This window comes from Carettochelys insculpta, chromosome 22, assembly GCF_033958435.1.
Source record: "Carettochelys insculpta isolate YL-2023 chromosome 22, ASM3395843v1, whole genome shotgun sequence".
NCBI lineage: Eukaryota > Metazoa > Chordata > Testudines > Carettochelyidae > Carettochelys > Carettochelys insculpta.
Window position 1 is genome coordinate 21,223,048 of NC_134158.1, and position 15,536 is coordinate 21,238,583.

The window sequence follows — 15,536 nt, forward strand, 5'->3', positions numbered from 1 at the left end:
GGAAGGAAGTGGAGCAGCGGGAGGCGGGGTGTGGATGCTGCTGGCTGGGTGGGCGCTGGCTGTGGGGCTCCTCATGGGCATGTGCTAATGGGGCCCGAATGTCACACACTCCTTTGTCTCCTCGGGGTCTCACAGGAAATCATTGAAGATGAGCCTGAGGACTCTCCACCCCACGCTGGGCTGGCCAACGCCCTCAGCACTGTGGGCAGCCTCAGGGACCAAGCCCTTCCCCTGGCTCCCTGCCCTGGTGCTGCTATGGCCTTGGCCTGGGCATCACTGCCCCTGCCCTTCCAGGTTCCGACCAAGGGCAGCTCCGCTGGCACAGGGGATGGGCATATTCCTTGTCTCCTGCCTGGTCTTGTCCTTTCAGTCCAGTGATGTTCTGGGGGCCTTGGGGAGAGGCTCCTTCCTGGGGTCAGATACAGAAGAGCAGCAGAGTGCAGGGAAGAGGTGCTAGTCCTGCCCTGCCGCTGTGTGTGAGTGGCTTTACCATTCCCTGGCTTGCTGCCTCAGTTTCCTTTTTTGCCAGTTGTAAGGTGTCAGGTTACTGGGGGTATCATTAAGAGGATCAAATCAGGGCATATTTCTTAAAGACAGCGGTACTTACAGCCCAGGACTGGCTGTCCCCCACTATAAGGCATCAAATCAGTCACAAAGACACTTCTTCTGTTCACCGCACTGGCTACAAGCCATCTCCTCAGACACTCCAGCTTCTCCTGTGCCACAACCAGTAACCCGCCGTACACAGATGAGAGGTTGATTAAAACCAATCTCAGCAAATCTGAATAGGCTCTCCTGATCCCAAAGAACCAGCTGCCTTCCCAGCTCAATTTCTACCTCAGATCTTACTCCAAAGAGCTCGCTGTGCCGATCCCACAGAATCTAACATCGAAAGGTTTCTTAATAAAAGAAAAAGGGAACGGTTGAGCGTACAATTTTAAAGGAATAAAGGACACACACCAAAGCAAAGTTCCTGATGCAGGCTTGTAGCAGAGATGGAATAAATGGCTATCTTTAAAGTCTGTGCAATGCAGCCTTTGTTAGGATGTGTTATCAGTCCTTCCAGGCTCAGGACATAGTAAAGATGCTCCTGAAGTGATGAGCTGGTGCAAAATCAATTGGAGGACAGTCTTGAGCTGCAGTGTCCAATACACATAGTGTAGCAAAATACACAGTGTAGGGAAATGTGGCTCAGGAGAGTTGCACACGGGAGACAACCCTCCAGACGCTCGACGCACATGCCCCACCACATGGTGGACAAGTGCGTGGCAGCAGCAGTGCACACAGTTCTTCTGGCCCTGGCGGGCTCCAGCTGCGGGGTGGCGAGCGCGGCGTGACTTCAGCCTGGGGTGGCTTGCACTTTGGTGGCTCCAGCCACAACGCAGCTTCAGCCCCAGGCAGCTCCAGTCACAGGAGTTGGTCACATGACCAAGTCACCTGTCCAGGCATGACTCCACCGCAGCCCTTGGTGGCACGCTGGTCTCAACCTTCACAGGCAAGTTCCTCAGCTGTGGTTTGACAGCACTTGAGGTGCATTGCCTGAGCAGTGCTGCTGTGCCCTTGATTAGCAACCCATCCGCAGTGCATTGGCCAAGCCCGTGCATGTTCTCTCAGAAGCAAACATTTCAAATGCAAGGACACAGCCACCCTGATAACATCACATACAACAACACGCGCGTCTGAGCAGCACAGCCAGAATTAGGAAATCATCGGCTTGCTACAGACATCTCCCTTGGCCACTTTGTGCAAGGTCTGGTGCAAACACAGAACAGTGGTTTGTAAGCTCACAGCCGAATCCAATAATGTCGCACCTGCTTGGTCCTGTTCCCTGTGGTCTCTCGTCCATGCCGTTATCTGTCCCACCGCCACAGTGTAATCCCAGCTCCTCCCTCTGGAAGTACTATGAAACCTGCCTTGGAGACAGAGCAGCAGACCCACCTTCTGATGGCTGCCCTGCAAGCAGCGTTCACCCAGGAGATGGAGCAGGACCCCACCCACTCCACAAACAGGGTCCTATCGGGGAGCAGAGTCCCCAGGCACTTGGGCTCCACGTCTTAGAGGTGAGCTCATGGGGAGGGGCAGGGGCAGTTTTACCCAAACACTGAGGAAGGCTGGTAAGGAGAGACTGGCAGCTCCAGTTTCCCATCTGTTCCCCTAGCTGGGTTTGCCTCTCCCATTCCTTGGTCAGGGCAGTCAGGACGATCCCATGTCAGGCCCAGCCTCCTGGAAGGGCAGAGGAAGGAGCTGGGGCTTCCAGCCAGAGCTCTGCCTGGGCCTGCTGAGCACTGACCCCCTCCCGCCCCCCGACTGGCTACAGGGGTGAGTGTCTGAACCCCCCCATGAGATCCAGGAGCTGGGCTCAGAGAAGAGCCGCAGGAGCCTGGTGAGGGACACAGGAGGGTCCCAGGGAATCAGCTCTTCTCTGTGATGGGCCCTGAGTCCCCCGGGGCAACAAACCTCATCTAAAGCTCTGCCGTCAGGGCCTCGGTTCTTCTGCCCTGTGCATAATGTCTCAGCCCCAGGGGCTGGGGAGGACTGGTCAGCACAGCACAGGCCCCTGCCCACTGATCCTGACCTGCCTCCTTCCCCCACAGCACCTCGACTGCTGGCTGGTGTCCAGGTGCCCCAGGAGAAAGCCAGGTCCCTACAGGGCAGCACGGCCGCGCTCAGAGTCGCCATCACCCTCCCGGAGTTTGGCGTAAGTGACGCTGAGCCCAGTGCTGGCTCCTACGGGCTGTAGGTGCTGCAGCGCCAGTGGGCTGGGAGGGTTGCCCTTGGGGAGGCAGAGTCAAAGCCAGGAGTGAGCTCAAATTGACAAGTTCTCCTTTTCCCACTGTTGTGGCGACCCTGGGCCTGTGCGCCATGAAGGTTCTGGTTCTAGGGTTTCTCTCCTGGCACCTTCTGCAGAGGGACTGAGGGAGGGAGGCTCCTGGCCCGTGGGAACTGGGAGCTGAGAGGATAACGCTGATGGTTTCCCCTCTCCTCTCCCCACATTAGAACTCAGCCGAGTTCCTGGGATGGGTCACCACATGGCACAGCTGCCTTTGTTCATCGGAGACCCATCCACAGACACATCCACAGCCATCTGGCCAGGGAGGGTGGGTACTGGCTGCCAGCTGCTGCTGCACCACAGGGGTAAGGAACTCAGCTGGGCCATGGGACCCAATTACACCCTGAGAGTGACCGCAGCTGGGTGCTGGGAGCCCAGCCCACTTCTCTCACACTGACCAAGTGGGGTGTGGGGAAGTGAGGGGGAGCTGCTCTGTCTCTGGCCTGCTGTGGCCCCTGCCATTCTATTGGGCTGGGGTTGCAGGGAGGGCTCTGCCCACTGTGCAGCCATCAGTGGGGTTGGAAGGACTCAGACCCTGCAGGCAGAATGACCCATGTGTCTGTCTCTCTCAGAGTTCACCATCCTCCAGGCAGAACACCTGTGGTGCTGGCACTGGCAGGACGACAGCAGGCTCCTGGCCTACAGATACACAGCCAGGGATGGGGAGGTAAGGACACTCAGGCAGGGCAGGACAGGGCTTAGGGAGTGGGGCTGGCTGGGTTCCCCGGGTGGTTAGAAGTTACCAGTGTGGGGCTCTGACAGGTATTTCACTTTGTCCATTGATGATAAGTGTTGGGCTGCATGTGTGAGCTCCCCATGTCTGCTGCGGTGGCTCCGTGCAGGTAGCCAGGGCAGCAGACTCCCAGAGTGCCCCAAAGAGCACAGAATCACAGAAGGGTGGAAGGCACCAGGCCAGGCTTACTGTAAATGAGGCACGGTTCTCGCTTTCCTGGGTTAGATGGCTACAGCTAGGCTAACACGTCTACTCCTTAGAATGGGCTTAGCTCAGTCAGTGGGAGGTCCCACGGCCCCCTGAGCTGGACAAACACAGCCCCTGTGAAGCCTGTCCCTGGATCCCAGCCCAGGCACAGAAACATCTCCTTGATTTGCCCCCCATCCCCACTTGTTCTTTCCCAGAAGAGGCTCCCCAGAAATGGCCTCAAACCTGGAGCTTTTCTGGCAGGAGGCTCCAGCTCCTCAGGCACAGAGAGAGCATCCTGCAGTCTCTGTCCCATCGCCTCTTCGCTCTCCAGCTCCACTTCCCGCAGCAGAACAATCCAACCCTGCAGCTCCCAGAATCTCAACCCCATCAGCGCTGGGGTTTCTCCAGGCCCCTCACCACACTGCAAAGCTCAGCATGAGGCAGGCCCTGAACGTGAGTCACCATCACAAGCCAGCTTCACTTCCAGCCAATGGAGCCTGGGTGTCCTCAGCCCCTCTGGAAACCAGCTGTGAAATGGGGAGTAAGAACCTCAAACCAGGAGCAGATGTACAGGGTAGAGCAGACCTGGAACAGGGGCCTTCCCTCTGGGCTTCAGATCCTGGGGCTTAGTCTCACTAATGAAAGGATGAGCCCTGCCTGAGAGAGACCTCAGACCTCCCACAAAGAGCCAGACTACAGTGGTGATAAAGCTCAGCTGGGCTTTGCCCTGGAAGGAGAACAAGGTAGAAGTTCAGAGCAGCAAGGAAAGTCTCGCAGGAACATGAGAAGAGAGGCAGAACGTGCCTGGGGAAAGCTGCAGCACGGAGGAAGGAGCAGCCCCAGCGGTTGACAGAGGGCCCTCGGCTGGTACCACTGTCAAGGTGGGACTAGGTTCCACTCCTGCCCAGAGAAGGGGATGTTTGCACACCGAGGGGACGTTCCCAAGCCCAGCAAGGGGACCATAGGCTGAGCAAGAGCCCCAGCCAGAGCCAAAGGACTTCTTTCCATACATAGACCTTGTTGGACCATCAGTGTGAGAGAGGCTGGGCCCTAGAAGGGTGGGCTTAGAGACCCAGCCAGAGGCTGAGTGACCAGGCAAAGAAGTGCCCTGGTCCTGGAGAGAGACCGTCAATTGGAGATGCTGGCCCAGTGAGAGGGCTGTGATTCCTGGCCTTGGCCACACAGGGACCACTAATGATAACTAGATTTGTTTATGACTGTCATAATCCGGAGCACTGAATTCACCCCAGCATCCCAAAGTGCAGCTGGAAAGCTGGGCGACTGAAGGGTGCCATGTCCCCTAAGCAGGTGTGTCAAGGGACTGAGCTGGTCACTGGATTTCCCACCTCAGTTCCCAGGATAGGTTCAGCAGCCAAAGCAAGACAAGGTGTTTTTCCAGCTGCTCTGAGAAACCCACCAGAAGGAGGGGGAAGGGCAGACAGAGCTAGAGAGGCAGCTGGTACCTGCATGGAGCAGCAGCAGTTCTCGTGTGAGATCCTGCAGAGGGAAATCAGCCCAGTGCTCTGCTCTGTCCTGGACAGAAAGCGCCGAGGAGAACGTGCCAGGGCTGTGTTGAGGTTAGCCCAGGGGAGCAGGGACAAACTCAAGGGTGGAGCAGCCCACGGTGGGCTCTCAGGCCCTGACAGAAAAGGCTTTGAGGGATGCAGCAGCCATAGCAAGAAGGCTCCCAGAGAAACTAATGGATCCAATGAGACTCTGCAAGCTGCTGTCACTGATGGGGGAGCTGCTGCAGGATGAGAGTCCAGGGCAGGACAGGTCCTCCCCCCAACTTCAGTCCCACTGAAGGGGATATACTAGGCCAGAGAAAGGGCTACCAAGCCCAGCAAGGGCAGGCCAGCCAGAGTCAGGCTGAGGAAGAACCCCCAAGAGGGAGGAAGGCTTTGTGTCTGTTAGACTTTGAGACATTCAGGTTGGGATGAGAGCGACCCAGGAAGGAGAGGCCGACCTGGCTTGAAGTCCCTGTACAGCACCAGAATACTCTATGGCATCGATTGATTTAGCTGCTGAGTCTTTGGGGCTCACAGCCTCAGTTCTCTCAATGGGGCGCCTGGACACCGACTGCCACCTCTGTCTTTCAGGCTGTTTCCCAGGCGCTCCCCCAGATGGACCCTGCAGCCAGCCCAGCTTGGAGCAGGGCAGACAGGTGATCTCCTCCTGTCCAGCCAAGCAGCAGGGCCCAAGTCCCCAGCCTGGACACGCCAGGCAGAGTTCCTCCCACTCTCCGTGGTCTTCAGCTTGAGCTGCCAGCCCAGACATTGGACTCTGGGATTTCCAGCTGGCTGCTCAATGCAACTGCAGCCAGCCAAAGAAGGGAGGAGTGGGAGGGAAAGAGCTGAGCTGGCCTATCGGGGGAGCTGCTGCCATCCAGCGAGCCCATCAGGGAGAGAAGAGGGGGAACGGAATGGCAGCTGTAGGGAGGACCAGCAGTTTGGGATCTACGAGAGGAGAAATAATTTGACTTTGTGCTGCGTGGGGAAGGGTTTCCAATGGGTCTCTTTCTATCCTGCTCCACTTTAAACGAGCTGTGTGTGATTCAAAGGCAGGGCAATAAAGGCCAGAGCCTGACTCTGACACCCCAGCCCCTCCCACACCCCAACTTCCTGCCGCATGACACCACCCAGACCGCCCCCGCCAGGTCCTAGCTCCCTGCAGTGCCTCCCCCAAGCCAGACATCCCCTGCACTCATAGCCCCTCCCCAACCTGCACCCCAATTCCCTGAGTCATCACCACCCAAACCCTCTGTAACCCCCTCTGCTTTTCCCCAGGTTACAGCTCCCTCCCAGGCTACGCACACCCTCCTACACCATTTCCGCCCCCCCAGGCAGAATCCTCTCTGGAATCCAAATGCCATCCTGGACACTGCATCCCAACCCCTGCCCCAGGTCACAACCCCCTCCTTCATCCAAATCCTTCTCCGACCCAGACCACCTCTCCTAGCAGGCGGTGCGTGGCCCTAGCTTTCCCCCAACCCCAGCCCAAGAGCACAGGGCAGGGAGATCAGGCAGCGCAGCACGGCTGGAGGAGGGATGTGCCCAGCTCCGGATTGCCCCAGCTCAGCCTACAGCACTGGGGGTCGGGGTTGGGAGGGAAAGAGCGCAGCATGCAGCACCAGCCTGAGCACTGGGGGAAAGAGGGCAGTACCTGCCCGCCCCCCCGCACCCAGCCTGACCCAGTCCCCAGTGGAGCTCAAGTGGGAGAGAGGGCAGCTCATGGCCCCAGCCTGGCTCAGCTCCAGCCAGAGCACAGGGTGAGGGGAAGAGAGGCTGGGTAGCACCCAGCACTAGCCTCCCCAGCTCCCAGAGAACTGACAGCCTGGCCACAGCCTGATCCCAGATCGCCCGGGTCATACACACTGAAGCAGGGGCAGAGCATGGGGCACTGCCCTGCCCGCACTTCGGGAAGGAACTACCTTCCCCTTCCCGTGATACCAGCCGTCCATGGCCCAGCCCTGTGCTAGCTGATCAGAACCCAACCGATCCCTCCGGTGGGGACAGCAGCGGGCACTTGTCCTCTCTTGCTGGCCCAGCTGTCCAACAAAGAGACCCCATTCACGTAGCCAAGGGGCAGGGAGGCCCGGGGGGTCCCTTGCATTCTGTGCTCTGCCCCACGTTGCCCGTGTGACCGTTGCCTCACTTTGCTCTCTGTATAATGGGGATAAACGCACGTCTCTACCTCACAGGCGAGTCTGCCACTGTCCCCGGTGGCGAAGGGTTGCGCAGGGTCCATGGTAGCACGTCTCCCAGCACCGCAGCGACCGCGCCCGGGAGCGAGCGTCCCTCCTTCCGGGGGTGCTGGTCGCGGGGCCGGGCTCTGGTGAGAACGGAGGCGTGGCGGCACGGGGGTGGGCGCAGGTGCGTTCACAGGGCTACCCCGCCGGTGCCCAGAGCGGGCAGGTTGGGCAGCCAGGCCGGGGTCGTCGGTGCTGCGCCGTGACTGGCCCGCCGGGGCCCAGCTGCGCGGCCGGTTAGGGGACGTGCAGGTGGGCGCAGCCGGGGCCCCGGGCGTCCAGAAGGGGGCGGTGATTTGCGACACGGCCCCATTGGCCCAGGGGGACGGGGGGGGAACGGCCAGAACTGACTTGTGCGCCACATGTGGCACAGCCCACTTGCCGGAAGGTTCCGTAGCCTCTGCCCCCCCCCCCCCACCAGCAGGAGTGGTACGGCCCAACCCTCAGAGGCTCTGGGCTGTATCTGCACCAGGACCACCAGCAGGAGTGGTACGGCCCAATCTCAGCTGTCCTGTGGATCACCGGCGGGAGTGGTACGGCCCAACTGCCGGAACATTCTGCTGGGGCAGCACCAAGCAAGAGTGGTGCGGCTCAATGGCCAGAAGGTTCCGGATTCCCCCCCCCCCACCAGCTGTGGGCGTGGTACAGCCCACTTGGCAGACTACTGTGCACTGTCACCAGGCCTGGGATTGGTACAGCCCAACTGCCACCCTGCCAGGAGGGCTGACAGTTGAGGGAATCCCTGTCAATCACGCCCCCCCCCACACTATCCCCTCCCCTCCCCAAGGGCTGGACCCAGGCACAGCTGCCCCACCCCCGCTGCCCTTCCCCCCTCAAGGGCTGGACGCAGGCAGAGCTGCCCCGTCAAATGGAATTAGTTACCCCAGAGCAGGGGTCAGCAACCTTTCCGGGGGATGGGCCGCACCGTGACCTTTTGACCTCCATGGATGGTCCGCGTGCCGGTGACACTTTTTAAAGTCACTAATAGGCCCACTTACAGCAGCTTCACTACTGACTAAGGTAGGACGCAGAGCGCTGCCATTGGGGTCAGAGGTCAGCAACTGGCAGCTCTTCAAGGAGTCGTTTTCGGCTCTGACACTGGAATGACCCCACCCTGCCGCCGCTGGCACAATAGCTCCTTCCTCCCGCCTGGCCAGCGCTGGGCTCTCTCCTCTTCCCCTGGCTGGCTGGCTCTGGGGTCAGCAGGACAGCAAGGGGTGAGGCTGGCCAGCACTCAGCTCATCAGCCGGCTCCTCTCACATCTGGGAAGTTTGGCGGGGGGGGGGGGGGGGGCCTGGCTGGCCGGCCCTAGTTCTGCACCTGTATGGCTGGACAGTGGATGCAGGGGTGTCCCTCAGGCTTCCCCAGCCTCCCCATGTGTTGATACAATATGTTGCTGGCGTGTTGTCTGTGGTCACCAACACGCAATGTCCCACTGGGTGTTTCCGAAACACCTCGCATGCCAACCTGACTGCCCTGAGCTCCCTCCCATTGATGTGAAGCTCCAGATCCTAGGCACCGCAGAGAACCTGAGTCCGGTGCTGCCCCAGATGCACCCACTATGAATATCAAAGATGGGGAAACTGTTGCCCTTCGTCCCCTTTTCCTTCTGTCCTATGCAGCCAATTCATCAGTTTTCATTTTATTTTTTTTTCCTACCTTCCCGTTAAATTCTTGTCATGTCAGTTTACTTTTATCAGAATTTCCCAGACCTGAAGTGGATCTGTCCCACTAAAGCTCATCACCTAATACATCCAGAGAAGTGATTATTCCTCTTTATTCGGCTTTGGTGAGGCCGCATCTGGAGTACTGTGTCTGATTCTGGGCCCCCAATTATAGGAAAGATGTGGAGACACTGGAGAGGGTCCAGCGGAGGGCGACCAAACTAATTAGGGGTCTGGAGCATTTGACTAATGAAGAAAGGTTGAGGGAATTGGGACTGTTTAGTCTGCAGAAGAGAAGACTGAAAGGGGACTTGATAACAGCCTTCAACTTACTGAAGGGAGGCTGCAAAGAGGCTGTTCACAGTGGTCATGGATGGCAGAACACGGAACAATGGTCTCAAGTTGCGGTTGGGAAGGTCCAGGTTGAACATTAGGAAAAACTTTTTCCCTAGGAGGGTAGTGAAGCATTGGAATGGTCTCCCCAGGGGAGTAGTGGAGTCTCCATCCATGGAAGTGTTTAAGTCTTGCCTTGACAAAGCCCTGGTGGGGCTGATCTGATGGGTTTGGTCCTGCTTAGAGCAGCAGGCTGGACTCAATTGCTTTTTTAGGTCTCTTTCAGCTCTATTGTTCTATGATTCTATGAAATTATCTTGTTACAGTGCTAGGGGCCTGCTTTCTTTGTTTTGCGACAATACAGACTAACACAGCGACCTCTCTGTGACTAAGCTTGCCAACAGAAAATACTGCAGCTGCCACCTGCACGTTGACCTCGATGGCTTCTTTTCTCGTGTGGCGCAGCTGGTCTGGGTCTTTGGTAGGATCTGGCTGCTGATCACCCAGGGCCTTATACCCAGGCATAGAGTTTACTGCAGGGAGTAGGTGCATTCACCAGCTCAAGATACTTCAGTAGGGGCTGAGGCCCGTCACGTAACAGGGTTACCAGATCCTCTCTCCTGGGTGGAGCTGCTACCCTTTTGCAGTGGAATCTTACCCACCAGAAAACAAGAGATCCACTCCACCGCTGCTCCTTGTAAGCTGAGCACTTGGATGCCCGTCCAGGAGCGATTCAGGTGCTCCCTGCCTGATCAGTAGAGCGCACAGCCGCCCATAGTACGCATTCCTGTTGGTGGTGCACATCTGCACTAGCTTTTGTCCACAATTTATTCTGCATGTGGGCAAAATGCTGCTCCAAAACCCTAATTCTTTGCCTCCAGATGGGTTTGCTCACCCCTGCTCGGTGAGAGGCTCTGGGGTGCAGCACTAGCTGCACATAACATTGGGCAGTGAGGAATGACAAGGACCCGCGGGAAGGGGAACCTGCTGCTCTGACAGGAAGGCTCATTGTAGAACCTGAAAATCTGGCCTCAGTGTAGGCAGCAACCTTGTTAGACACTGCTTACCTTGGCGCTGAGCTGAACTGGACAGAAAAAGGTGTAGGCTGGACGCCACCCTGAACACACCCAACTTCACTCCAACAGGTCTGTGCAGTCACTGAATTGGTGCCATCATAAACATGACCCATATGGAGGTGAGCGATGAGATTCATTTCACCCCAAGAGCCTCGGCTCTAGCCACAGTGGGAAAACTCCCTCCACAGAGCGTGACCTGCACGCTCACTTCAGAGGGTTGGACTCTGTTGCTCTCAGTGAGGCTGTGAACAGGGAACAACCCTGCTGCAGGCAGAGGAGTTACACAGAGGCAGGAGCAGTCAAGACCCAATGCGCCAGCTGCTCACTCACTGTTCAACTCACAGTTTGTCACCTTCACTTGATGGGCCAAAGCAGCAGTGGGCCCAGCGTGAGGACTGGTGCACACCCATCAAGGCATGCAGCAAGACTCATCGCAGAGGGAAGTTGGTGCCTGAGAAACCCTCCCGACTGTTCAGCCAGCACTGATTATTTGCGAAAATAACTTGCTTTTACTATACCACTGCTCTAGTTGGCACTAGCACCCTGGAGGAATTAATTAGCCTGACGGGCTCACAGCATGAGGGGGGCATTGAGCTCAGTGGAGAGAAGTAACAGGTCCAATCTCAAGTCATGGAAACCCTCCATTTAGTCTTGGCCTTCACAGCCCTGGAGCCTTTGTGATCCAGAGCAAGTCAAGCCCAGGCGACAGCAGGGTACACTTCCCTCACTCACTGCACAGAGGGACGCCTGCCTCTCAGGCTCCAGAACCCATACAGGGCCTCCTTGCTGAAGAACTGTAACTGCACTAGATCATTGGCCAACCTGGGTGTGACTCACACCAACTCCCTGGAGCATCAAGACTCCACGACAGGCCTCTTAGAAGGAAACTGGGCTTCAGGGGCTGGAAGAGCCATGGGTCACTGTGAACAGTCACTACTGAAATTTAAATTGCAACCTTTGACGGATGCCTAACTGCTCAGTACAGGCTGGGTTTGGGGTACTGGCAACTTGGAAATCATTTGGGGAACAGCAGAGTAACGTTGGAAAGCTGAAAACTAGTTTGGGATTGTTCCTGCCAACTGGGCGAAGGCACTTCCACCGTCCTTGCTGCCCAGCACCAGGAGGGTATGGTTCCGGACCTGCTATGTTTTCCTATTGTTGGTCTCTGTTAGCGCAGCTGTCATTTTACTGAGCATGGCCCACACACGTGGAGTATGTGGGTAACATTCCTGTCCTGCCTCCAGTTTCGCCTCCAAAGGGATCCAACAGCAGCACACGCTCCTCATGGGAGAAACAAGTCTCCAGTCTAGGGGTGACCTAAATCCAGAAACAGGGACAAATGTGGAAGAAAAAAGCCCCTTGAATGCAAAACAAATTCCAACGTCACAGCAGTCAGATCTGACTCCCTGCATCACAACCTGCCCAGTGCAGAGCCACTCCAGAAGAACTCTAGATCCAGACCAAGGGAAGGAGAGCCCACTTGGGTTCGGGATGGGGGGCACATTAGTAGGAATTTAAACTTTGCAGCTTTGGGTAGAACTGTAGATGAAGCAGGACTTGGCCTGCATGCCGTGTCCTGGCCTTAGACGTCCAGGGACAACCATAGCTGGGAAACAGGCAGTGCACCTGGTTTTCCCACTGGGCATTCACAAAGCAAAACATTTAAGGCTTCCAGCTCTAAGATGCTCCCCAGCCTTGTGCAGAACACCCCACATGTGATGGATCCAAGGTACACCTCTGCTCTGGCAACAAGTTAACCTGACTTAGCCACTGAATTCCCATGAGATGGAGCATCCGAAAGTTAACCTGACTCTGGACAAGACTTGAGCCCAAGAGAGAAGTATGGTGAGAAGGCCCAGATACAGGACTGCACATCAGAGTTCTGACTCTGTTCCCCGCTCACTGCATGTCTCGATTTCCCCACCTGCAGCTTCAGAACTCTGTTCCAGCCCCCATTCTGGGGGAGGGCGGAGCAGTGTTTGAAAGCTGTTTCTGGAGACAAAGCGATTATCGCTGGTTTGAAGTTTCCATTTCAATACCTGATATTCTCCAATGCCACTGAAAGTCTGCGCTGTAACAGACAAGGAAAGTGACCAATGGGAAGTGTACGGTGTACTTAGGAGGAGGAGAAAGGATACATATGATCATCCTTAAAAATATTACACATTTTATTGTCCTGTCCCAAGAAGGAGGAGGGCTGGTTTCCCAGAAACCTCAAAGCTTTTTTTTTTTTTTTTTTTTAAGAACATAAACAGAGGCATATAAAAGCTGACTACTGCCTATTGCTGTTTTCCTGCCTGTGGACATGTGCATTCCCCCAGCTGTTGAAGGACATTCAATAGTGAACACAATAAAATGCTTCCATGACTACCAGTCTCCAATGCCAAAAGGGGTGAAATAAAAGATTAATGACAAAAGGTGTGGAATGTTACAGTTTCCATTGTTACAATAATCAGCAATATTTTAATTACATGACAAAAAACTGTAATATACGATGCTAGGCGAATATATATATTTATATAATAAATCCGTAAGTTAATAAAGTAAATAGGAACCCTATGAGATTTTCTTTTTTTAATTTTTAAAAAGGATGGTTTTTTGGTCCTCAGAAAATCCTGCTCCAAGACAGTTGTGAAAGTGTGTCAGGAGATGCACCAGTAGTGAACTGGCAGGGGTGCTAGCTCTGAGTGCCAAACAGACTGGGTGTGCTAGCATTCCTGCTCCTCAAAGATGACGCTATGGCTGTAGAGCCCTTGAAACCCTTATTTCCTATATACTTTCAGTTTCTGGCTTCCTGTCCTCTAACTGGAAAGCTCTGGCCCCTCCTGCTTTGCTGTGTAAGGCTGCTGGTATACAGGGTGCAGAGGTATTTCATCCTCCCCCTCCAAAACACAAGAAGTTTCCAGATGTGCAGAGCTGTTTGTGGCTGGAGTCTGAGGGCACAGTTAGTTTAGTAGGCCTGTGTCCATCATGCATGCAGTAAAGTGTGTTTAGCTGCCTTTTCCCAGTAGCCTCTTGCTAAACACCCTGACTTGACAATATGTGCAATGGGCATTGGACAGCAGCAATGGACTCCGTGGCTAAGGGTGTCAAAGCAGCAAGGGATATGTGACAGCAGCAGGGGTCTACAGATTCATAAACTGCTTTCTTCATTTTCTCCTCCACCCCAGTTCTCAAACTCACCCTGGCGTGCTAAAGCGGCCTGTGTGAAGGTGAAAGAGCACCTTCCACAACGGGTACATTAGTTACTGGCAACCCCACACCAGCGCTGTGCCTTGGCCTAATGGGAAAACAAACCTCCACTGTAAGTTGCGGTAGCCTCTATGCAGAGAGGTGCCAATATTGCTGTGATAAGGAGCCGGTGCAGTTTTATGGCTTGGCATGAAGCAGATCCCAGACAATCTGTTGTAAGCGTTGGGTGACATGAGAACAAGATGATTCACTTGGCCTGCCTAACCCCTTCCCAACAGACATGCATGTTCAGAACGTAAAACCTACTTAACACTCCTTTAGATGTCTCCCTACTGGACAGCCAGAGGTCTCCGGAGTACGGACAATGCAAACAGGATTACAGTTAAGTGATAAAGTTGTCTCTTTATACCTTATTGCTTTGTTCTTATTAATAGTCACTAATTAAAAAGCATCACAAGATTTCGTAGGAAAGGCACAGAGGTCCCTGCCTCCAGATCTCAGAATTTGGTCTGTGTAACAGGAATTCAAAATGCACCCCCAAAAAAGTCTGAAGAACTGAACACCAAAACTTGTAAAAGGGGAATGTTACAATTTTGTAAGTAGACGATTAAACCATGAAAAGCACAAGGCTAGTGGATGAGTTGTACTGTCAGTCGCCAGAGGTGGCTCTGCAGGCTGGCTGAACTTAGCAAGGTCAGCACCAAGAGATGGAACTAACGCCCCTTGGGAGTCAAGTTAGTTTCACTAAGGAAAAAAAACACAGAGGCAGAAGATAATGTTACCAAGCAGAGAGCTGCTTTTCATGCATGCACTATGTCTGGGAGTGGAGGGAAAGTACTGCTGTTAGTTAAGGGATGCTACTTCACTTCACCCCATCCCACACTATGCCAAGACTCGCTAACTGGCGATTTGCTGGAGACCACTGCTGCTATAGAAATTAAGAGGAAGAGCAAGAGACTGGATTCAGGTGCATGAGATCTGTATTGAGGCAGGTTCAGGAAAAGAGGGAATCCCTGAAAAATGCTCCTCCTATGGATTTTGCTGGGGGTAATTGACAAAATTATTAGGATTTCTGCTACACAGTGGCATAAATTAAAGGTGGCAGAGAGAGAGAGAGAGAGACAAAGGAAAAAGGTTCAATTTCAAAAACATACCAGTCTACAGATATTTTTTTCTAAGCTCAGTTGAAAAAATAGAACGGGATATAGTTAACAAAAATAACCATCTGAACCAGAGCTACTTGCATGTTTTCAGACTCTCCCTTTTTCCCCCTTGTCAAGAAATCCCAAAGCAACTAAATGTGAGGAAAAAACATTTCAAGCCCGCCCTCCCCCACATGTTTAACAGAGCAAAGTGAAAAAAATCATTGCATAGGTACATGGTTCATATAATATGCAGTTACAACCGGAATGTAGGCTAATTCCCAGGATCACCCAGTGCGAATGTGGCTTCTGTCCTCCAGAAGGGTGATCCCATGGCTGAGGGACAGTTCATGTGTAAATGCAGAGCAGAGAATCAGGCCTTCGCTCCTGCTGCCAAAGCGCCAGCGCTTGCTGCCACTGCCACCAGCTCACAGGTCGCTCTCGCCGTACAGTGCCGTGGAGAAGGACTTGTAGTCCAGGGCTCCGGGCACCGCGTCGGGACCCTGATACGGTGCCATGCGAGCGATGCAGTACTCTGCTTGGTCTGGGGGCAGCTCTCGCCTCAGCTCCTCAGCTGTGATGTAGTTCTGGAGTAGAAGGAGATAAATTCCCACTGAGTGCCTGTGCTC

General features: G+C 54.8%; 1 protein-coding gene and 1 long non-coding RNA gene across 6 annotated transcripts in view; one reads left to right on the forward strand and one right to left on the reverse strand.

The window, feature by feature from the left end:
- The first annotated feature begins 1,924 nt into the window (after nucleotides 1-1,924).
- Nucleotides 1,925-6,147, forward strand: LOC142025189 (uncharacterized). Of its 2 annotated transcripts, XR_012648602.1 has the most exons (4): nucleotides 1,925-2,060; nucleotides 2,595-2,698; nucleotides 3,403-3,497; nucleotides 5,852-6,147. It is a non-coding gene; the product is annotated as an uncharacterized LOC142025189 (long non-coding RNA). The 2 variants fall into 2 exon arrangements; XR_012648603.1 differs by lacking the exons at nucleotides 1,925-2,060; nucleotides 2,595-2,698 and adding an exon at nucleotides 3,090-3,135.
- A 6,849-nt stretch (nucleotides 6,148-12,996) lies between these two features.
- The window catches only part of ACTN4 (actinin alpha 4), an 85,765-nt gene continuing 83,225 nt past the window's right edge, over nucleotides 12,997-15,536 (reverse strand). For all 4 annotated transcript variants that reach the window (XM_075016884.1, XM_075016882.1, XM_075016883.1 and 1 more), the window contains one exon: nucleotides 12,997-15,494. In XM_075016884.1, coding sequence (XP_074872985.1) covers nucleotides 15,336-15,494 — 159 coding nt within the window. In that variant the 3' untranslated portion in view covers nucleotides 12,997-15,335. The remainder of the gene's footprint in view (nucleotides 15,495-15,536) is intronic.